General features: G+C 42.6%; 1 protein-coding gene across 3 annotated transcripts in view; it reads right to left on the bottom strand.

The window, feature by feature from the left end:
* The window catches only part of PLCB1 (phospholipase C beta 1), a 688,962-nt gene extending 665,408 nt beyond the window's left edge, over positions 1 to 23,554 (bottom strand). For all 3 annotated transcript variants that reach the window (XM_032351387.1, XM_032351388.1, XM_032351390.1), the window contains exons 1-2: positions 23,433 to 23,554; positions 5,274 to 5,351 (exon numbers count right to left, since the gene is read on the bottom strand). In XM_032351387.1, the coding sequence (XP_032207278.1) occupies positions 5,274 to 5,351; positions 23,433 to 23,531 (177 nt within the window). In that variant the 5' untranslated portion in view covers positions 23,532 to 23,554. The remainder of the gene's footprint in view (positions 1 to 5,273; positions 5,352 to 23,432) is intronic.
* Between the last annotated feature and the right edge of the window lie 1,085 nt (positions 23,555 to 24,639).

The following is a 24,639-nucleotide window of genomic DNA, read 5'->3' as shown; positions in this document are numbered from 1 at the left end:
GGGAAAAAATGAAGTGGGAAATGACATCCCTGAAGACCATAGGCATTAAAACATAGGAGCAGATCTATGGGCCGAAGTGGTGGTGAAGGGGTCAGTACTAGGAACACAATAGGACCATCAACTCAGATCAACCCGACACCTCAGCTCCCACCTCCCACCTCCTGAACTACAAGAAAACCACAGGAGAAAGAGTGTGGTTCCAACCAGAAGGGACAGGGAACCACCAACACATAGGGCTACTCACTTAAAAAGAAATTAAATTTAGAGCCCCACCTCACATTAGTCCTCAAAACACATTACATGATAGCTATGGTCCAGATGCTTGTGTCCTCCCCAGCCCCTGACCCAAATTCATACGCTGAAACCCTAATGCCCAAAGATGGGATTGGAAGGTGGGGTCTTTAGGCGGTGCTTAGGTCTTGAGAGCAGGGTCCTCAAGGATGCAATTAGTGCTTTTAAAAAGAGGCTCCAGAGATCTCTCCAGTCCCTTCCATGTGAAGATACAAGGAGAAGTCTGCAACTTGGAAGAGGGCCCTGACCTTGGACTCCAGCCTCCAGAACTGTAGAAATAAATTCCTGTCCTGCATAAGCTACCCGGTCTGTGGTATCTTGTGATAGCAGCTTGAACAGACTAAGATTAGAAACTTAAATTAATAATAATGATGGCCATAAGGATGAGGAATAAGACAGTCCTTAAGGAAAGCAAAAACCAAAAAAAAAAAAAAGTGAATATGTCAAAATTGAAAATGGCAAGTCATCTTTTGCCATGCCTAAGTTAAAAATTGAGAAATTCAAAGACAAACCACAAACAGGAAGAAAGTATTTGCAACATCTATAACAGCTAAAGGATTAACATCTAGAATACATAGAAAACTCTCAATATAAGGCAAGGGATACAAGATTTATGTAACAGAAAACAGGAACAGTCCATAAATGTATAAAAATACGCACAGCTTACCAGCAAGTTAGACACTGGCAAATTAAAACAAAGAGATACAACCGTTGCATCAGATTGGCAAAAATAAAATGTTTCTTAATAGTGTTGGTGAGGCCTGAGGAAACAGTTCCTGCAGCACAAGACTAGCAGGGTTATAAAGTGATGCAACTATTCACTAAAATTTAGGATATGTATAGCCTTCAATCAGCAATTGTAGTTTCGAAAAGTTACTTCAGGGAACCCCTGACCCAAATACCCAGAGTGGGAGACATGGGCTAACTATTACTGTATACAGGATTGTTTTCTATAGCCTCAAACTAGAAACAAAGGCCAAACAGTCCGTCAATGAGAGATTATCACTAAATAAAATTTAGTAATACAGTCGATGGGATATGGATTTAAAACTATGAGGTAAATATGCAGGTACTTACATGAAAAGTTCTCTAAGACACATTATAAAGTAAAACACAGGTTCATGGAACAGTAAAAATAATATGATGGTATTTAGGGTACAAACAATCATAAACATTTCCATAGTTACTCATGTAAAATTCCTTCAAGGGATATCTGGAAAGATATCACGAAGCTGATAGTGGCGGTTGACTTCTAGTCAGAAGACTAAGACTGGGGTCAGAGATGGAAAGGGCATAAGGACATTCATACTGCTTCACTCTCTTAACACAAAGATCGTATTTGTGTATTATTCATAAAGTTAAAAATAATTAAAATCTGTAATTTAAAAAAAAGTATCAGGAGTCCTTCACTTATAAATGTCTATTCTTCCTCCTATTTCTTTTCAATTTAAGGTAATTATGTGCTCCCCTTCCATCTCCCCCCAAGCTCCTCTTCTAAAGATACAAGGAGGAGCCCACTGAGCTGCACTGGAAGTCTTGGATCCCAACTAGTAGTAGCTAGTTTTATTTTTACACCAATCTTGGCACAGAAGCAGGAAATCAAGTTGCAAGGCAAAGGTCTACTTTGTTTCATCTTCTAGGAGGATAGGTTTGTAATAGTTCTTTAACATTGACTTCTTTTTTTCTTTTTGGCTTCTCCTCCAAACTTGTGAGGCAGATTCCTCTTGTACTTAAATGGTTTTTGTGGCTAACACTTCCTGTGTTTGTTCCCGGTCCCAGTATGGGACCAACAAAAAGGCATAGCCTAATGTTGGCAACCTCTTAAATACTCTGGCTGTGCAGGCGCCCCTTCCCACCCACAATCACAAAAAAAGCTCATCCTCTTCCCATACTATATACTGACATAAGAAAAACCCCCGTGCTCAAAACAGTCCTATTCGGAAACTTCTTGTTGCTACTTATAGTCACTAAGATGTACAGAGCCAACAGTAAAGAAGAAAGTGATTAAAATAAGTTCAGAGCTGGTACAAAGTATGAACATTTATCCCTTAAGATCATGTTCATATGTATCTGCTTCCACCAGCCCCAAATAGTCTTTCAATGTTTCACCAAAGCACATGTTTGCTACCTAAAAATTACTTTCTACTATTTCCAGATTTTAATTCCTAAATCTATCTCCTTTGCTCCCTGTCTTCTTTGCCACCTATCATTTCTGTGATGAAAAAATCAAAGCGGGAGTTAGAGGAAGGGAGCATGTCACCGTCCATAAAGGGTGAAATGGGGGACTATAGCATCACCTATAGGATGGTGTGACGTGTCATGGAGTATCATGTAGCCTCTACAGGAGAGAAGACATGGCTGAGACATTGTGTAAAATGTGAACATTTTCCTCCACATCTATAAAAAGAAAGATCTCATTACAAGAGCTTCTTTACTAAGAGCTTCTTAAAGCCACTCAGCTCACCTCTGAGTAGACCAGGTGTTGCTCGGGCACAGGTTTCACGGCAAAGGAAAAACAAGGTGGGGAGAAGCCCAAAAGTGGCTGAGAAGCCCCTTATCGTAAATACCAACGCAAGCTTTCAAACCCACAGAAAACACAGTGCATAAAGTCGATGAATAAACTTTAAAGTTTATTGTTTTCCCTCTGAGACACGGTCTCTATAATACATGGGAAAGATTCACATCACTAAGAGTCATTGCTAGAAAAAAATATTTTAAAGAAAATGGGCCTCTAAGTAACACACGGCCAGGTATCATCCGATGATCTTATGCAAAAACATGGACTAAAAGCTTGGCTTGCCATCCTCATTTGAGAGCATCATCTTCTAGCATACATTTCCTCTAATATATCACTTATACCCGTCCATCTCCTAGAAGTGGATGTATCACTCTTTCTCGCTCCAAGACCAGGCTTAAAGCCAGAAGAAAATAACAAACTTAGAAGCATGAAAAGTTTAATTTTTTTTTCTTAAATCCTCTCATCTTTTGTATACTGATATATGATCATTGACTAGAAAATAAACCTCCTAACTCTGATATATGACTGAGAGATAACTTAGGTATTTAAAAAGTGAGAAATGAAATTTACCATCTCTTGGCAGAACTGCAAGATTAATATCCATGAGAGGGAAAGTAATAAAGAGATAAAAGGAATTGCTGCCACATTATTTGTTTCAATTGGTCATAAACAGCATCACAACCAAGAGAAAATGGTTGTTGCAAAAAATTGAAAGAAATTTTCCTACACCTGAAAATAGGCATAAGTCAAAATCCTGGGTTCACAGAACAAGAGATGCATCAAAGAACCTTCTGTCCTAAACCCTTTTTCTTTCTTAAGCAAAGAAATATTTATGATTAGCCTTAGAAGAGAGCTTAACTGAGTTGCCATGAATTATTAAAAAACCCCAAAATACCTTCTGTTGCTTTTATAGAAGCTTGATTTACAAGCTGAAAAATCAAACTGACAGTTTAGTCCCTTGTACAAATACCCAACCTCTAAAAATGCCCTAAGCATTATAAATATATCTTTCATGAATATAGCTTCAACAGTTCTAAAAATAGCCTTTGGGGGGGGGAACAACTCTTTCAAGCCATTGTTTTATACATAACAGCAGGAAACCAAACAGAATGTCAAAGCCAAAGTGATTAACACACCCAGTAATAAACATGAACATTAAGTAGGAAATCTTACTCAAATACATTTTTTTTTTTTTTACATTAGCTTGGAGTCTACGGTGTAGCCCTGCATCTATGGCCAGAGATGATTCCAGCATACCGATATTTAGAAATTAACTTCAAGGCTAAAAGGCTAAAATTCACCTTTTGGATGAGTGTAAACAGGCATGTCCAGGACTGGCTCAGGGAGCCAGACAGCACTGTCCACTACCCTGGGGGTTTCCCCCAGGCTCCACCCTGACCCCAAACATGTCATTGCAAAAGGTTAGTTCCATACCACTACTCACAGGTGAAGTCGAGGTTGTCCTGAAGGCAGAAGGGAAGACTGACAAATTCCAATAACTTTGGCTATTGAGACGTAACTCAGGGATGTGAAAAGACTAACAGTCCTTCACAAGGTGATACCAGGTATTTTATTGGTTTCCATACGTATTTAGCACACTCAATAAAACTTACCCATCTCTCCAAATAATAAAATTTATAAGGTCAAAAATATTCTGTGTTCTGTAGCCTCATGGGTTCAGGTACAGAACCACGGCATTCATTGTCTCTTGAATAACTACTTTCTATGAATTCTTTTTCTGCCCATTAAATTCCAAATAAATCTTGAAATTTGCAGACATTCTACTTCTTAAGAATTCAAGATGGAATCATCTCATTTGGTTTCATAGTAAATGAGAACCTAAATTCATCTCAATTGGTTTCATAGTTAATGAGATCCTAAAATCATGATGTGGTAGACAGGAAGCTCAAATGAAAAAAACAAATCCTGAAAAACTGAAGGTATGAGTTAAAAGGATCATATTCTTAAATTTTCTAATGTGAACAAATGATCATGACCCAATTCCTCCCGAGGCTGGAAGAACTCTTTAATAAGCAGCCAAGGGGAGAAGGAAGAGAAAAGGAAAGCCAAACTCATAGTCATTTGGATCAAAAGTGATTTTCTTATCATTTTTCTTTATTCTTGATGAACCAACCTGGAGGGGGGGGACTTAAGTCCCTAATGCTGGCTAATTTTCTTCTACAACAAAATGTCATTCACATGTCCATGTTCTTGTCCTGAAAAAATACCAATTGTTCTAGGATTTAGCATATCTAATACTTCGGACCAGTCCTTGGAAAACCCTAAGACATGTCCACCTTAGGGATTCTAAGTAGAATCTTAAAATAAATTACAAAGTGTCAACCATGAAATGGATATACTTAAGGTGACTTGTAGGTACAAGGATATACTTGTAGGTAACTTAAACACTTGGCAAATCAGCAACCAATTGGAAAATGTAAGGAAGACATATCTCATTTTTTACCTTATTTTGATCGGTCCAGTAAAAGAAAAATCCCTGAGGGTCAGTCCTCAAAATAATTGGAGTGACAATAGCAGAGTCCTAGAAAAAAAAAAAAATATTAACATATATCACTGTAGAAAGTCCTATCCAGGCGTTGTTTAACACGTAGTAATTGTTAAGGATTTCTCCAAGGTCGCCAAGGATTAGTAAAAGTTTCAAAAAAATAGACAAGGAATCCTAACTTCACAGCATTATTAATTATGTAACTAAGCTTCTTTACTAGTAATTAGAATATCTGTGCATTACTTGTAAAGAAAAAGCCCAGCGATGCATATATTTATTAAGACAAATTGACATGTTTTCAATTAAAAAGCGATATCTACTTTTCCAAATATTTTTAAGGTTAAACACCATTACCTATTTTATATATGTAAAATTAATTAAAACCCATGCTTGAAGGTAACATTTTAAATTACATTTGTGCTATAAAATGATCTTTAATTGTACTAAGGAGAGTAAACATACTCTTTGGGCATTGCTGTTTCCAAGGTAACAGTAAATAAGCCCATGGTCTACATTTTCCCAAAGATATACACTAAATTGTTGCAAATTTAAATTTCATAAGATAAAATAAAACATTACAAGCAAATAGTCTTTGGAGTTTAAAGCATGCACATTATAAAGCAAAACAGCATGCACTGTAATTATAATATTAAACATTTCTAAAATATGTGTTCTTTTCTTTTGGCAATTTTCAGAAAGGCATACCATCTGCACAAGAAAACACATGTCACTGGATATGGATTTTTATTCTGAAATACTTAGGCTCTTGCAGGAATTACACTTTTAAAAAGGATGTAAATCACCAGTTAATTTCAGGTTTTTCATACACACATAGGATATGGCATATTCTCTACCTGATCAAAAAGACTTATAATGAAAATTAGAACTTGCAGAAATAATTGTGGGAACGGAGGATTGTTTTCCGATGGGAGGAACATAGCAATGGTTTTAGTCTACATGGTGAGTCTTATCATAAAGCTAGGTTCTAATGGGGATGCCTGTCCCCAATGAGTGGGCTGAGTTTATACAACTACAACTGAAAACAAAAAACAAAAACCAAAATAATAATATCTACCTCAGAGGGTCTCCGTGAGAACCAAAGAGGATAATTTGGGTAAAGTACTTGGATGAAATGCTTGGCTCATAAAATTATTTATTATTAGTGGATTATGCTTAAAACTATTAAAATGGTAAATGAAAATTTATCATGGCCTTTTTTTTATTATCATGGTTCATACCATACAGAACTCAGCATTTGTAAGGATAAAAAGTTCAGTGGCATTAGGTATATTCACACTGCTGTGCAGCCATTGCCACATCCATTTCCAGAACTTTTTCATCTTCCCAACTGGAATCCCACACTCATTAAACACAAACTCCCCATTCCCTCCTCCGGCAATGCCCTCGCAATCTCCACCTACTTCCTGTCTTATGAATTTGACTCGTCTACGTATCTCATACAAGTAGAATCATACAATATTTATTCTTTTGTGACTGGTTGATTTTGTGACTGGCATCATGTGTTTAAGGGGTCATCCGTGTTGTAGCTAGCAGGTGTCAGAATTTCCTTCCTTTGTAAGGCTGAATAATATTCTATTGTATGCACATATCGTATTTTGTTTATCTACCCATCTGTCAATGGACATTTGGGTAGTTTCCACCCTTTGGCTGTTGCGAAGAATGCTGCTATGAACACAGCTTCACAAATATCTGAATCCCTGTCTTCAGCTGTTTTATACCCAGCAATGGAATAGCCAGATCATTGGATAGTCCTGTTTTAAGTTTTTGAGGCACTGCCATCCTGTTTTATCCTGATACACTTAAGATGTATTCTTAATGTGCAGTTTGCAAACTCTCTTTTACAAGGATTGTGTTGTTGCTTGGAAATTCAGCTGGAATTTTAAGATTTCAAAATCACTTCTAAATGTTTAAAAAAAAGGCATTTGAATTTAATATGATAATGAAAGAACAATTTTTAAAATAGTTTAAGTTGCTTCTATGAGATTATGGACATAAAAGGTAACAGCAATATTTGCAATAAATCACAGCAGTATTTTCAGGTCTGCTTTATCACCTCTCATCCTCTAGAGTCGGGCAAAATGAAACTTTGAGACAAGCCGCACACAGCCCTCATCCCCACTTCCGGTGAATCTGGAATTAACCTGTAGTTTTTAACGTATTGTTCCGGGTCGGTTCCTTTTCTTATCAGAGTGTCTCACAAGAGCATCTGACAAGATTCTAATCTGGCTCTTGGTGACAATTCACTGCAAGGATCCCAGACAATGAAATATTTAAACTCAACAAGGTAAACCTACTCAAATTTATATTTTAGAACACTGTGCTAGTCTGCCTCACTTACTTCTGATACTGCTATTTCTAGCTTTTTCCTTCTCCTCCTTCAAGATTAGAGCTCCTTTGTTCAATATTTTCTTGACCCCACTCTTCCAGCCACGGTCCTTCTGCTAAATGATCATTTATATCAGCTACCTGTCTGCTTCCTCCATAATCACCTCTAACATTCCAAGATCAGCTGGAACCTGGCAGTCTTGCCATCCAAGGCAGGACTTGACCCAGAAATACATGAATATCCATTTTCAATTCCACCTGCTTTTTTCCCACCTCCCACATAGCTGCAAGTGTCTATATTCTCTCCGTACCAAAGTAGCCACTCAACCCAGATCACAAGTATTCTTAATTGTCAGAACATATGCTCCAGTTTGAAGTTTGAAATATATGGTCATCTTCATTTCCAAGGCAACTGCAAAGAGACTATAACTCTTGCCGCATTTTACTGCAGAAAAATGGAGACAACTCTCCAAAGGTCCATTTTTTTTATTTCTCTCCATCAGTATCCATAAGACATGGATTCCATTTAAGACGGTGGTTTTCAAATTTCCGGGTGCATCAGATTTACTAAAAGGATTTGCTAAAACAGATTCCTGGGCCCCTTCCCCAGTATTTCTCATTCAGTAGATTAGGGGTAGAGCCTGAAAACGTGCATTTCTTTCTTTCTTTCCTTCCCCCCCTCCACTATTTTATTTATTTATTTATTTATTTTTCAGAGAGAGAGAGAGAGAGAGAACAGGCTTGGAGAACAGCAGGAAAAGCAGATTCCTGCTGAGCAAGGGGCCCCCTGCGGGACTCGATCCCAGGAGCCTGGGATCATGACCTGAGCAGAAGGCAGAGGCTTAAATGACTGAACCAGGCAGGCATTCCAAAAACATGAATTTCTAGTAAGCCCTCAGTGCTGCTGCCATCGGTGCTGCTGGTCCAGGGACCACACACTCTGAGATCAACTCAGACAGGCATACAATGGGCAAAGCTTTGGGTCAGGAACACAGTGATATGAAGTCCCAAGGAGAACCGATGAGCTCAGAATGCAGACAAAACTGTGCCGCTAAGAATCCAGTTTTAACTTGCTTATTGCAGGTTATAAGGTTTTGTTTTGTTTTTTTCCCAATAAACATCTGCCTTGAAAAGAGAACACCAGTAAACATACCTGTCTTATGTAATAGTGGGTAATGCACAGTAAATTTCCATTTACTTCTCTTTATTTGATAGAAACTATTTTACTCGCATCCCTAGCTCATCAACAGATCCACAGTGAGACTAATATACTAATATAAGAAGTTGCTGCTTTGCAACTTGTTTTTTTTTTCATTATTGCCCCACTAAGAAGCCCTTTTAGACATCTGTTTTTCTACCTTAATGAAATTTTAATATCACAGATGCTCTTATCTATTTATGTGTCGTATGTATGTCTTTATACAAAATTAAAAAAGATATTTTTTTGTCCCTCAAGACCATTTTTCAGTTATTTTGGAGGTGATTTGGCCCCAGTTGAGAATCCATACTCTGTGTTTGCATGTCCAAGATGGACTCACTGAACCCTTACAATGTGACTAGTTCAACTGAGATGTGCTGTACTATTTCAAAGACAAGGAATGAAAGCAGGAATATAAAATACCTCATTAATAATTATTGGTATTGGTTATATATTGATATAAACATATTGGGTTAAATAAACTCTGTTCTACCTGTTTCTTTTTACTTCTTTTAATATGGCTCCTAGAAAATGTTAAATTTCCTAAGTGGCTTACAGTGTATTTCTATTGGGTAATGCAGTTCTAAAACTTTTGGAGAAACCAGGTTTCTCATTCGTAGGGAAATGTTTTTTACAAAACAAACTTGGTCAAATAATCCCATCTAGCCAGTTCTGGGTTTTTTCCATTTACGCAGTTATCATCCAGTTTTAACATCTAAGTAGCACAAAACAAATCTGGTTGCTTCTCTAAGCGTCAATTCTTCAAATATCTGAATAGAGCCAGTATGCTGCCATCCCCTGAGCCAAATACTCTGCCAGGTAGAGGTATGTTGTGGGCTGAATTGTGCCCCCCACAAAAAATTTATATGTTGAAATCCTAACCCCAGTTCCTCAAAATAAGTGTCACCATCTTCAGAGTCTGTACACAGGTGATTACATTAAAAGGAGGTCACAAGGGTGGGCCCAAATCCAATGAGGCTGGCGTCCTTACAGAAGAGGAAATTTGGACACAGAAACAGAAGACAAAGTGGCAACACAGGGAAAAGTCGGCCAAACCCCAGTCTAGGCCATTGGCCTGAACAGATGCTTCCCTCAGGGCCCCAAAGGAAGGAACCAGCTCTGCCACACCTTGATCTCAGATTTCTAGCCTCCAAAACTGTGAGAAAATCAATTTCTGTTGTTTAAACCCCCCAGTCTGTGGAACTTTGTAACAGCAGCTCTAGCAAAATCACGCAGAGAAATCCCCCTAAACTTCACCCACAGACTCTGAGTCCCATTATCAGAAACTACGGGCCCTCGTTGACCACAATCCCAACTCCACAGTGATTCTATGTTTTTATGCTGTTACAAGAGAACACATATGAATAAAAACATGCACTTCTAAAATTAATCACTATTATAGAGTCAACAAGGAAAGATAACAATGTTCCAGAGGGACTGCCCAAGACCTGCGTCAGGGAAAAGGAGAGCCAAAGATGGCAAATACATACACTGCGGGAAAAACAGCTGTGTCAAGGGTGGAAAAGAATTCTAAGGGTCACACAGAAAAGCAGATGTGTTCGCATCAAACAAGGGCAATGCAGCCCTAACTATGCCAACAAAAAATAAAAATAAAACAGTAAAGGATGCTATGGTATTGGCTTAGGGCCAGTAATGTCAGACTTCTACATGCATCAGCATTGATGGGAATTTCCTTCCACAGGTCTATCCAGTCTGAAATGTCCCCCCAAACAAAGAAAAGCAGAGGTCTGGACCAGGTCCAGAAGAGAAGATGCAAAAAAGTGGCAAGAAGCCCCATTTCAATATTTGCATTTTATCGACAGGTATAAAAATCTCTCTTAACACAATACAGTGTTCCAAAAAAGTTGGCAACATTATTTCCTCAGATACCACACAGGTTACTTCAGACACTGTAGTCCAGATTCAAACAAGAGCCCAGATTCCCAGTCCTCCAAGGTGCTGTGGTCTAGGGGGGCATCAGCTGAGGAAAGGGAGCATTTTAGTAAGATAGAGCTCTCACGGATAGAAAGGGGCATCTCACTGTGGTTTGAGTTTGCATTTCCCTATTGATGAAGTCCCAGAACCTAAGTCAGGTTCGGTGGGGTGAGGAGGTTCGGAGCCGACAACTAAAGAAAGAATTCTTAAGATGTCGTTGGTGCAAAAGGTGATTTATTGGAGCACGGGGACAGGGCCCGTGGGCAGGCGGAGATGCGGCTGCCCCGGGTTGTGAGGGTAGGCATGTTATTTACCCTGCGGTTGGGGGAAGGTGAGGGAAAGGGAGGTTTTAGTGGAGTTTTCATATGCTAAAGAGGGCCTACAAGGTGCCAGGATGTTCCAGGCCAGCCGGAGGCCTTGCCCTTGCGGCTAGATCAATGTTGCCTTTAGACCAGCCATTAACATTAAGATAGTTGGGAGACTTTTTGGTGGGGTGTCACAATCCTGCTATCAATCGTCTTTGTTAGTGAGATTTAGGACATTTGTAAGCCAAGGGAGACTCCAGTCTAGCAGGATTGTGAGCTCTGCAAGTTAACTATTTGCTTATTGTTCATGGCAGTCAGGGCTGCCTGAGGGATGCTACACATATGGAGGGGAAAGGGTGAAGAGGGGTGCAAGGCGCCAGCTTTTGCTTTGTCCTCAGCCAGCCTCCTGCTCCCTCATCACTATGACTAATAATGTTGAACAACTTCTCATATGTTTACTGGCCTTGTGTGTGTGTGTATGTGTGTGTGTGTGTGTGTGTGTGTGTGTGCACATGCATTAGCCCAGGACTTTTTAAAATCAGTTAAGATTTAAATCAGTGGTTTCATTTCATCAGTGGTTCTGAACTGGGGCAACTTTGCAATGTCCAGAGATAACTTGGTTTGTCACACTGGGGCTTTTGCTACTGACATCTAATGGGTAGAGGCCAGGGAGGGTCCAAAACATACACAATGCACAGGCCAGCCCCTTACAAGAGAGAATTACCTAATCCCAAATGTCAATAGCACTGAGTTCGGAACAGGGCTTTAATGGTTTCCCATCGACGTTATGAAAAAACCTTGCAGTGGCCTCAGCAGGCCGCTGGCCATCCTGGCAGCATTACCGAACCACAATCTCCCCACCTGCTTATTCTGCTCTGTCCTTCAAAGGACTTCCATCCTTTGATCCTTGGAATGCCCCCATGTGCTATTCCATTGGTCTGACACACTCCCCCCTCCTCTTGATGGCCTGACTCAGTCCCACTTAGAACCCAGGTCTTTCCATAAATAGACTGCCTCCAGGGGACCCTTCCACATTTCTTATCCTCACATGTACTTCTTCTTCTTTTTTTTTTTTTTTTTTAAGATTTTATTTATTTATTGGATAGAGAGAGAGAGAGATCACAAGTAGGCAGAGAGGCAGGCAGAGAGACAGGAGGAAGCAGGCTCCCTGCCAAGCAGATAGCCCGATGCAAGGCTCAATCTCAGGACCCTGAGATCATGACCTGAGCCGAGGGCAGAGGCTTAACCCACTGAGCCACCCAGGTGCCCCCTCACATGTACTTCTGTACCTTTCTCTGTAACACTTACACTGCTACAATGAAACAATTCTATTCCTATTTCTTTGGCATTTATCTCCTCCAATAGAATACAAACTCCCTGAGGGCAGGGACCAAACCATTTATAATCACAACTCCACCCCGCTAAAAATGTTTAGTGGTTTAGTAGACTAAAAATGTCTACTGTAAAAGAAGCATCAACACATCCTGTCATTATGAATACTGCCTGGCTGGACAGAAAGCTACAACAGGAAAAGAGGCAAGGCAGCAAAGATAGGTTCTGGTAAGGATGGGTTGGGTTTGATGCCCAGCAGGTTGCCAGGAGCCTTGGCAAGAGAAAATCTCAAAGCAATGATAAGGGCAGAACAAGGCTTTGGAAGATTGAGGAGTGGCTGGGATGTCAGGAAAGAGGGATGGTGGGTATAAACAACACTTCGGTCATGGCAGGAAAATGATGAAGGGGGCAGTAAGTACATGAGGAAAGCTGGAGAACATGGTGCTGAATTATACCTTGGGATTTTAATGACCAAAAGGCATATTGGTATGTTCTTGGAGGAGTTTTGAAGGAGGGAAAATTTTTACAGAAACTATCAAAGGGGAGGAAATAATAAAGTCAGGATCCAGAGAAACCAGGAAACATGGGATCCAGAACCCAGAGAGGTATGCTTTCCCAGGGCCCAGAGGTAAGATGGGAGAATGTAGGTGGCCCCAGTAATTAAATGAGGAGTGGGGAAGGAAGGAAGTCTTTGTGGATATTAGCATAATAAAGGGAATATTTTCACAACCATCCGTCTTTTGTTCTGTCACTCCCAATGTGTCAGAATTTCTTTAAGGGTAATTTTCACAGCAATACCGGGATAGTTGTGTGAGCATCTTTTTCAGAAAACAGAAGCCCCTGGTAATATTCAGAATATGAGACGCAAATACATGGAGCATCATAATTTTCAACCAATATTAAATTACAATTGAATACACCCTCAACCTGAAGCCATATTTATACCTTACAGGAAATCAGTTCTGTAAGAGCTGTCAGCTCTGTATTGACAATAAACATTTTGCTTCTCCAACTCTCATCCAGGAACCCTATCTAAAAAAGCCACAGAGTCCCTTAGGACTCCGGGAGATTTCAGATAGAATGGAAGGATGTCAGGTAGGGCCTTCCAACTGACGCCACGGGCAGTGTGTCATGAAGGTCACTTCAGAATAGCCTACCACCCTCCAGGTCGGCCTCCCCAGTGTGAACCCACAATAGACACACACCAGACACTTCCTTCATTCCACAGACATTTCCTCAGCACCTACCCAGTGTCAAGTCTATGCTCTGTCCTAGGGAAAGAAAGAAGGTAAATGACATAAAGCTGTAGTCCTCTAGGTGCCATGGCCCAATTAAAACACAGACCAGGTCTGTCCATCTCCTTGTATCCACCTTCCTGCACCGGTAATCTAGATCTGGCCTCTCGACTGACACTACCTCGAATTCAAGCCACTCTGTGTCCTACTTAGGGTCATCATCTACATTTCATTCATGCCGACCAAAGTTTCCAAGATCAACAATTTCCATAAGAAGCCACAGGCCCCATCTTAATGGGAAACCACCAAAGACAATATTTTGCAAGGATGTTGAGAAGAGAAAAACATGGAGAAGCACATATGATGAGTCTTGCTAGACACAGAAGTGTCACTTAGTAGGCACTGAAAAAAAAATGACCTTTGTTTTAACACCATTCCTGAATATCGACATATACCATGTGTCTATATTGAACAACAGATACAGAACATTTGCAGAGAGTAGTACATACTGGCCTCTGTGCCTCAAAGTCGCAGTGAAGCTTTCCTATGTTCCCATGTAACGCTATGTAGACAAAAGCGGATTTTGCATATACACCATAAAAATAACTGCCAAATATAAAAATATAAAATATCGTTTTTGTAAATATAAAAATAATACTAGCCAAAAGGTGTAAGTTTGTAGTGATCTAAACCCCATTTGTATGAATCCTAAAATCTGGGAGATTCTTTGGAGAAGTCAAGTCATCTTTTTCAACCAGTATTGATCTGGATTCTATTGAACGTCTTTTACTACTGAAAGGATTCTGTTTGGAGATAGCATGGTAGCCTGGAAAGAGCCCAGAATGTAACCAGACTTAATTTTAAATTTAACTAACCAGTTGTATGTCCTTGGGCAAGCCACAACTCATCAGCCTCAGTTCGCTTCTATGCAAAATGGGAATGACGCTTGCCCTTTTCCTACCACTCAAGATGGTGCTGAGGACTGAAGGGAGAGAATGTAAATAAATAACAGTGCTTTATAACTAAACGTGCCTGTTATTAGGACTCACTCTCGAGGTATTGAACTCCAAAGGCAGCATTTTGGCAAACCTCCATGTTACTCACATGTGCTATTGAAGGAGAAAACTACATGGGACGGACATGGTGATCACACCTAAGGACTGAAAATCATGAAGTCCTAGAACCATAAAAGGCCTATCAGGCAGGGCTTAGTGAAGAAAACAGAAATCTCTCTGGAAATTATGAATATAAAAGGATTTAATTACAGGCTATTAAGCATTTGACAAAATCACAAGGATTGGTGATCCAGGAGTCAGGCTGGGCATCCCCGAACAACCCCAGAACACCACAGCACTGACCCTTGAGGACAGCCATTGCCTCCAGAACATTCAGAAGAGGTAAGGAATCCAGAAGGAAACCCTTGAGTCAAGACCACACCAGCTTAGCTGAAGACAATGGAAGAGTCATCTGAGAGTCAGCACCCTCTTGCCGTTGCCGCTTTACACCCAGGGTCCCACTGAAGAACAGTTAGAGAAGGTAATGCGTCTTCCTGCAATTCTTACATATCTATGGAAACCAGCACAAGAAGGCAGCAAGGCGGCCTCTCTCACACCTCTGCCCTCCATATCTCCTATGAGTACATCTCATTCTACTGGAACTTAATTTATAGCCAGAATATTAGAGGCCTCTAGAGAGGCTGGTGAATGTAGCTTTAGATTTCCAGACTTCGCATTTTGTTTTGTTTTGGTTTTTTTAAGATTTTATTTCTTTATTTGACACACAGAGAGAGATCACAAGTAAGCAGAAAGGCAGGCAGAGAGAAAGGGGTAAGCATGCTCCCTGCTGAGCACGATCCCAGAACCCTGAGGCCATGACCTGAGCTGAAGGCACATGCTTAACCCCTGGACTCTGCATTTTGAAAAGTCCCTCGAAGAGGATGTGAAAATTGGTGCAACGTGAGACTCAACCATACCTAAGACACAACACCTGAGAAAAGCTTCATGCTTTGTGTCCTTCCCTTTTTTTTTTTTTTAAACATCTATTAGCCCACTGGCTGCTTTGTTCTGTGGTCTTCCATCTCTTTTTGAGTTCATATGGTCTCTTCTATAAAATGAATCAAATTAACTTTCTCTTACCTAACTTATAAACAAGCTCCCAAGAAAATCCGATTTTTTAACACCAAAATAATCTCTTGATCTTTTAAGTATCAGTGTTATAGACTGATACCCCTCACCATGACGGGTTCAGGGAAAATGGTTTTCTTTGCTAATAATCCATTTTCCCTGAACCTGCTCTTAACACTATAATGCAATAAAAAGAAACAAAACATAAAGCAAATATCATGAACTAAAAGAGCCCCTGAAATGAAAAACAGATGTGGGATGCTCTTGTTCTGTTTAAATACTGAGTATTTTTTCTTCTTTTATATAATAGTCTCTTTCCTCATTTATGACAATTAAGGTTCTTGATAAATGTACAGATTTAGCCAGCAGCAATTAAGACACAGACCCAAGCATTTTTTTCAGGATGCCAATTAAAGGTAAAATTTCCAAAAATTGAAATTAACCTGTGATAATAAAATCAAATAATAGAACTTAAAGCGATCAGAGGGGAACAAGAACTCTTAAAGAATCTAGCCCTTTTTACATGATATTTCAGTTAGCCTGTTACAGAAATTGATGGCTTCTTTAAAATATCATGTGTAACTGAGCTCAGGGATATGTCTCCAGTCCCCTTCCCAACCCATGCACAGGAGCATGGCTTAGATTGGAGCATCAGACATGGCAGAGATGGGGAAAGGGAAGAATTATGAAATCTGCCTGAGCAGATGGAATTTATGACATGATTTGAAAAGGCTGCATGAACCTAACATCAGCTTGGGTAACAGGAGAGCCAACATTTTCAGTCACCAAGGATGTGTTATTTAGGTGAGACCCATAGCATTAGTCAACAATTCACAATCAATCCCATTCCATTTTCAGCTGGCACTCCTTGTTCATGATAACATGAACCAATCCTGATAAAGAAACATTTAACCACGGGTTACCAAGTTCGACGTAAAAAAGGAAAATGTTCCTGCTCCACTGAAACATCATCGCAGGTAAATATAATTTGAAGCTATTTGTTGATAGGCTGAACTTTCAAGGGAAGTATTCAAGATATGCTAATAGCCAGAGCAAATTATCCTCATGCACCACAGGTAGGAATATCAAAGTCAGGCAAGATAAGAGAAAATCTAGAAGAGAGAAAGTGATCCCACAAACAGCACTCTGCCGGTCTGCTTCCCTGTGCCAATGATAGCCTGTAGGCAATACATTTCCTTGCTAAATTACTAGTTTTCTTTAACTGTTTCCTCTTTTGGGGCATTTACACCTGCTTCTCTTCCCAGGCTTTACCTTAGGACAGAAAAGGACCTAATCCAGTGCCATCTAAACAGAAGGTAAGTCACTTTTGTTGTTATTGTTCAAGAGGGTTTATTCAGCAGTTATAAAAATATGCTTTTGGCTGAAGAGGGTTTGTTTTGTTTTCACTGGAAACTTTTAAAATAGGGGTTTTTTAGATTTAAAAAAAAAAAAACAGGCAAAGCCACTCTAGGGTTTTAAGTCAGGATGACTGTCAGCCCTGGAAAGAGGTGTAGAGACTTGAAGGGAGCACCTGGGGCCGGCAGTGCTGTTCTTGATCTGGGGCTGCTTACCTGAGGTGTTCGTTTTGTGAAGACGAATCGAAGGGGACATAAGATCTTTTGCTTTTACGACATGCATGTTACGCTCTGATAAAAAGCTTAAAATAGCTTTATTTGACTAGCTTTTGGAAAAGTTAATACTTTTACACTTGAAGTAATTACTATCAATGAGAAATCCACAAAAGCTCTTTGGACACCTAAAATGGACATATCTGGGCATATTTGAAAGGGCTTTTAGAGGGCACCTGCCAGTTTTCCAGTCTAAAATCTGCCTCTCACTCCATGGGGGCCCCCCATCCGGATCCACCACCTACCAGCCAGAGCTGTTTCTTCCCTGTTTCCCATAACCTTTCCAAAGCGAGCACTGTTGAATGCCCATCTCTTGAACTCTTCCCCACTGCTCCCTCATGAATCTTGTCTGGGGTCAACCATCATTCTGCTACCATCATTCTGGAAACTGTAACTGCACATTTTACATAATGCAAATATTATAACTAAGCTTTTGTGTATGATGCTGGGTAGTACACCGCACCTTGCCCATTACCTGTTTTAACTGCAGAGATTTTGTTTGTGGGGGGAGGGGTGGTAGACAAGGGAGGAGGGCGCTACTTGCTTCAAATCCATGGGGCATTAGTGAAAAGCCAAACCTCTGAGCTTCCTCAGCCTTCTCCTCAAACAACTTAGCCAGTCACAATTACAGCTTTTGAGTTAGACTGTGCTTGTAAAACAGAATGTACAGAGATTATTTTTAAATATATCTTAAATATATATATATTCCTATTAAATTACAAGATTTTTGTGTAATTGTTTTTTCCTTCCATATAACATATGTATATATTAAGAATTTAAGTACAAATAAAACTTTTGGATGTTTTTTAAACTGATGTGCTTTAAAAAAATGAAAATAAACAACTTGCTTTAAAGAAAATGTGTCTATATAAACATGTTTTTTATATAGATTCACTTTCTCTGAAACACCTGAATTTTTTTTAAAAAAGGATAAAAATCTGATTTTTTTTCTTTTTCAAATTATAAAATATGAAAATCAAAGCACACATTAAAGGAGAAGGGGGCGCCTGGGTGGCTCAGTTGGTTTGGCCTCTGCCTTCAGCTCAGGTCATGATCTCAGGGTCCTGGAATCAAGCCCTACATTGGCCCCCCCTGCTCAGTGGGGAGCCTGCTTCCCCCTCTCTCTCTGCCTGCTGCTCTGCCTACTTGTGCTCTCTCTCTGTGTCAAATAAAGAAATAAAACCTTTTAAAAAGTAAATAAATAAAATTAAAGGGAACAAAAGGAAGGTCTGGATCTTCCCACTGATAGAATAAGAATCATCTAACATACACAGCCACTATGACAAAATTCATGGCCCTCTACCTACTGGGGGGAATGATGATTTTTAAAACTGGGTTTTATTAAATGTTTCCTTAATGTGTGTGCCAGGCACTACACAAAACATTGCCATGTGCCTCCCCTCATTTAACCTTAACAGCTGTAGCATGCAGCACAGGCAATATTACAAACCTCACATCACAGATGAGGACTCTGAGGCTGAGGTGCATTAAGTAACTTACAGTGAGATTGCAATGTGGATGGTGAGAATCGAGAGAAAGAAAGAACAAACAAATGAGAAGCCTTCCTTGCCCTAGATGTTGTGGAACAAGGAGACGGGGTCCTGGGAGCCTACACAGAGGCGAATCAGAGGCTGGGAGGACCTACTGTATGGTTTCTAATCTTCCTCTTCTCCTTTCCAACAGACTTTCCAACACAGAGCAACGCCAAACACCAGGAGAAAGGGGGCCAGACTCACAATCTCTCCAGCTCCGTAACTCTGATGCAGAAGGGAAACCCCCTCCACTGTCCATCTCACCAGAATTCTCCCACAACTTCCACAGCCTGTTACATCCACCTCCCTGACAGGGGCTCAGAATATACAAATGCAAAATAAAAGCAAGGATAAAGTTGCATATTTTGATATCCTTGGTAAAACAGGTAACCAAGATAGGTCAGTCCTGGATATGCTAACCAAGTTCTGGAGGACAAGGTTTGCCCTTGATGTTCTGACTGCACACGCTCTTACTACTTGTGCAAACACTGAAATAATTCTATGTGCCTCCACAGACCCTGGGGACCCTCAGCTCTCCTCGTGATCAGGCCAAAGAATGACCAGTGCCTGGTCCTGGTGCAAGAGGGTGTTCTCCAGGATCCTGCTCCCGCTCCATCGCCCACCTACTGTCTGTCGTGACTGGTTAGTACCTATGTCAGAGTTTTTGACTATTGCTCTGGGAGCACCCACAGCCATGATGCTGGCAGATAGCCAACAGATTATAAAGGGCAGTGCACCTGCTAGGGGACATCTTCCACTCCACATGGTGGTCAGAAAAACAGGATGGGCGATTATGGTGTTTTAACCACTCAAGGAACAAGAGATAATCTCTCCACAATTCCAAATAGCCCCACACTCATCATTTGCACATGTATTATTATGCTTTCTAATGGGCCATTGAGAATCGGTTTTATGAGTTTGCTCATCTTTCTTCTTAAGGAAAGCAGAAAGCAGGGTTCTACAGTGTTTAAGGGAGAGCAGATATTTAAGAGATTTTAAAATTATTTCCAACATTTACTTTTCCTCTAGACAAGCAGGGTGGGGAAGCACCACCCTTGGGGGCGGGGATGGATGAGGGAGTAGGGCAGCAGGTATTTCCCAAAGTCAGAGCCCAAAGAAAAACTACAGCAGTCTTCCTGCTCAAAGACACACTAGACAGCCTCTCAAAAAATCTTCTAGCTTCTTTCCCTTCTTTACAGTCCCACTAGAAGCAGGCAACAAAGCTGCAAATTCTTCATTGCATAGAGGAAATTCAAAAGACACGTATGAATGGGAGTTAAGTCAGCCTAGGCATCAGAGACACTTCATAAACTATGCCATAAAGTCTAAAAAATTGTTCATGATTTTGTCATTGAGGTCCTTCTCCCTCCTAGGTGGGAAGATGACGACTGGATGAATTTCTCAACAAGCAAACATAGAGATAAAATTAAAATCACAAACTAGCAAAAATTGACACAAGCTGACAAGATCACCAGAGCTTGCTATCATAGGCTTTAAGTTACTTCACAGACCTTATCTCTGTGGTTTCAACGTGTGGTTCCCCCAGACGGCCAGCCTCAGTGGCTCTCAAGATCCTATGCACCAAGAGGGTTTGCAGAAATGCAGAGTCCCAGGTCCCACCTCAGACCTTTCTGAATCAGAAACTGAGGGTGGGACCCAGCCATCTGAGTGTTACCAAGCCCCCTCTGATGTTTCTTTCTGAGGCATGCCCAAGTGTGAAATGTGCTACTTTATCCTACTGGCTACTCCCAACCACTATATGTAAAATAGGTTAAAAAATAAGAAGAAGCAGCAGCAGCAGCATTCTCACAGTCTTGCACAAGTGGCAGCAAAGATTCAGAAAATTTAGGTGATTAACCTAAAGTCACACAGCTGACTGGCAAGAGAACTAGCTGGTAAACTCAAGCCTTTGGACCGAAGATCTAGTTCTCTTTTGTCTTCATCACACACTATCACTAAGATGCAATACAATGAGCCAGGTCACATAAACTGGCTTGATTTTGGAAGGGCAAATATGAACCAGAAACCACGTTCAGTTGTGAACTTAAGCCACCTGTATTCACCTGAGGAGAATATGGGGGGACTTCAGAAACTCTGGTCTCCTCTTGGTTCACAGATCATCATGGAAACAAAGAGCCAAGGAACTTGTAGGAGAGTTCATCATACTCCAGACAACTTGACTCCTGGGTGCAATCTAGGTTCTCCTCTGTAGAAGATCGGAGGCTCCTGCTCCTTAGTGCCTACGTCCTTCCTGTAGGGTTTCCCAGGAAACTCACTGTTGCAATGCTCAGAGGGAATGGCTCTCACCTTCCTCAGGCTGTGTCTCACCGCTGGCCTCTCCCTTACTCTCACTGCATTACTCCTCATCTCTGTATGATCCGTGTTCTCGGTCATTTTCGGTCTCCTCCACCTATCATGTAAGGTCTGTAACGCAGAGACTATCTACATCTGTCACCACCCCATGAGCTAGGATAGAGCTTGGCATTAGCAGGTAGGGAAAAAGATACCCATGCCATGAATGCATATAATAAAAACCATCTACTGGGATGTATCAAAATGTGTTCCACAGAAAAGCCTCATTTTCAAAGTGGATGCTGCCTATCTTCTTCCCAATAAGACATTCTGGACCACTGTTTAAAATCATCTCTGTGGGGGCGCCTGGGTGGTTCAGGAGGTTAAGCCTCTGCCTTCAGCTCAGGTCATGATCTCAGGGTCGTGGGATCAAGCCCCCCATCAGGTTCTCTGCTCAGCAGGGAGCCTGGTTCCCCCCTTTCTCTGCCTGCCTCTCTGCCTACTTGTGATCTCTCTGTCAAATAAATAAATAAAATCTTAAAAAAAAAATCATCTCTGTGAATAAATCCAAAGCTTATGGTGAAATACCCTTTTATATCCTATAAACTCTCTCTCTCGCCCTTCTTGCCCTTACCCTCTTGCTCATCGCATCAGCTCTCTAGTCGAGACTTCTAGATGGGCAGGACAGTTTTGTTGCTGAACTGCATTTTCTTTTTCACTGTTGTTTTTCCTTCACACAAGCAAAACATTTAATCTGTGTCTGATCTTATTGTTTAGATTCTATTTCATTTACAAAAACATCCGGTCGTTGCAGTGGGACGGAAGAAGAGAAGTGTCCTCACTAAAAGGATGTATGTTCGCATCCTAGCCTACAGCATTTAATAATTGGCATTAGCTTTCAAGGAAGCTATGGCTCATACTCCAAGTTCCGTTTGCTCTTCCAACTGGACAAAATATAGACACAGACTCACTCAGCTAAGTAATTGGATTCACTACCTGGAATATTTAAATTGTTTTCAGACACTGGAAAATGGCTTAAGAAGATTAAAGAAAAATACCCTGGAGGATAACAGGCTATAATTTACTAGGTGGAAAATCTTTTCAGCAAGAAGAACACCTTATTCTCCTATAATTCCTCCTGTTTAAGAGATGTCTTCGTCATTTGGACCTAAATTTCTCTAGATCCTGACAGCTCAGGTTGACCCCGGTGGGTTGTTCTTATCAAATCTTTTGAATGACACCCAGGACATATAAATTGATACGATAATGTCCTCCATCTGAAGATACCCATGTTTTCAGTAAGATTATTAATATAAGTGTTTGAAGGCGATGGGGGGTGTCACTTGAAGTTCTGGGGTCCGGGGCTCGTGAGAAACCCTGGAGATCCGGGTCTGGGCTAAGCTCTGTCCCACTTGGCAAAAGACGTAGCTAAATGGTGGGGGAAAGCTTTGCCAGGTCTGTTCCAAGCTGAAGATTCCAGCCAGCACAATTCCCAAAAAAAAACTAGCCCTCCCCATTTGCCCGCAGGCCCACTTAGCACTCCTAGACCCCTCAGTGCTCCCCTTTCTGCCCTCTAGTCCTCCCCAGTTGTGTCCTCACCGGCCCTTCTCAAGGCCCCCCTCGCTCCCGAGCCAGGCGCTGAAGTTTGGCACCAGCGACCACCTGTCGGCTGGACCGCTGGTTCTCCGCCGCGTGGGCTCCATTAAGAGCGCCAAGAGGGTCTGTAGTCACTGAACAGTTTCGGACTTCGAGGCCGTACCTTCTTGATAAGGGGCAAAAGAGGTAATGGGGGGTGCGTCTGTGGGCGGAGAGGGGCGCGCCTTGGTCACACCCCAGCGCTCTCCAGCTGGTCCCAACTTCACACTTTCCAAACTCTCAGGACCGTCGCCTGGCAAAGCCTGTCCCTCCTGCTCCACTGGCCCCAAAGACAGAAGACCCTCTGGGGGCGCCTACCAGACCCGGCCAGGAGGCAACTCCCGAACCCGTGGAGTGCAGGAGCGCGCGCGAAGCCGCTGCTCTCTGCCAGCCACCTCGGCAGCGGCCACCCCGCGCGCCCCGAGGCCGCCCGGGCCGGATCCCGAGCGCCCATTGCATAACGCGCCCCTCGCCCCACCCCCACGCAACCCGCCCCGCGGCCGGCCCCGTGCCCCGCGCCCCCGCCCGCGCCCCCAGTCCGCCGCCCCCGACTTACATCATCCCACTTGACGAATTTGATGCCCTTCTTGAGGCTGTCGGACACGCACACGGGCTTGAGTTGCAAAGCGTGCACTCCGGGCTGAGCCCCGGCCATCTGGGCTCATCGGGGCTCCGGGCGGCCCGGGCGAGCGCGGCAGCGACGGGGCTCGGGGCGCGGGCTCCTTTCTCGGCTCGCGAGGCGCTCGACTCTGCTCCCCCGCCGGCCTCCCCCGGCCTCCCGGCCTCCGCACCTCCTCCGGCGCGGCTCAGCAGGCGGGGCGCGCGGGGGCCAAGCGCCGGGCCATGCCCCGGGCGGGACGCGGGGTCGGACGCCCGCGGTGGCTGTGGAACCTCGGAGGGCGAAGGGAAGCCGAGCCGGGCTGCCGAGGCTGCCAGCTACCGCCGGGTACTGCTCCTCCTCCGCCGCCGCCTCGAAGCGTACCATTCAGCACATCCTCTATACACAGAGGGAGAGCGCGAGTGACACACGCTCGGCGGCCCCCCCCCCCACCCGCTCCTTCCCCTCCTCCCTCCTCCTCCCGCCCCGCTTCCCCGCCACCCTAGCTGGCTCGGTCCCTCCTTCCCCCGGCGGCTTCCAGCCCAACTTTGCGCGCTGGGTCAGGCGCCGGGAAGCGGGGACGCAGCGGCACCTCCCGGCTCCTGGGCCCCACTGCAGCCAACGCCTGCGCCGCCCGCGCGCCCTCTGAGCATGCCCCATGCCCCGGTTGCAGGGGTGCCCGGGGTGCCCACGAGCCGCGCGTTCCCTAGGGCTTTCCGGGTAACTTGCTCCTGAACCTGGAATGTCTTCGGCTCCAAACTGCCTGGGGAAAGGGACGGGTCGGGAGGGATCAGAGAAGCAACCCCTGACTGGAGCTCTCCAGTTTCGGCCACAACCTAGCTCTTTGCAAAGACAATTATTATTTATTGGTAGAAAAGAGAGCAGTTGAGAGGCGGCGTGAGATCTCTTTGGGGAAACCTTGTGGCGCCTGAGAGTTTGCAGCGCGCTGGTCTTGAAGCAGGGGCATGTGGTTTAGTTGTGCTTTTGAGAAAGAAAGCCCATCCTGGGAGAAACAATGGTTTTGTTTCCCATGGAGACAGAAGGCCCCCTCTCCTCTCCACGTGGTGTTTGTGTGTGTGTGTTTGAGAGACAGAGACAAAGAAGAGAGGTGTCTTACGGTGTCTTACTTGCTCATTTAGTAACATGAGTTTAAGAATGTCCACAT

Source organism: Mustela erminea, chromosome 7, assembly GCF_009829155.1.
Source record: "Mustela erminea isolate mMusErm1 chromosome 7, mMusErm1.Pri, whole genome shotgun sequence".
In the NCBI taxonomy this organism is placed as follows: Eukaryota; Metazoa; Chordata; class Mammalia; order Carnivora; family Mustelidae; genus Mustela; species Mustela erminea.
The sequence above is the reverse complement of the archived record's forward strand: the minus strand, read 5'-3'. Positions and strand labels throughout refer to the sequence as shown.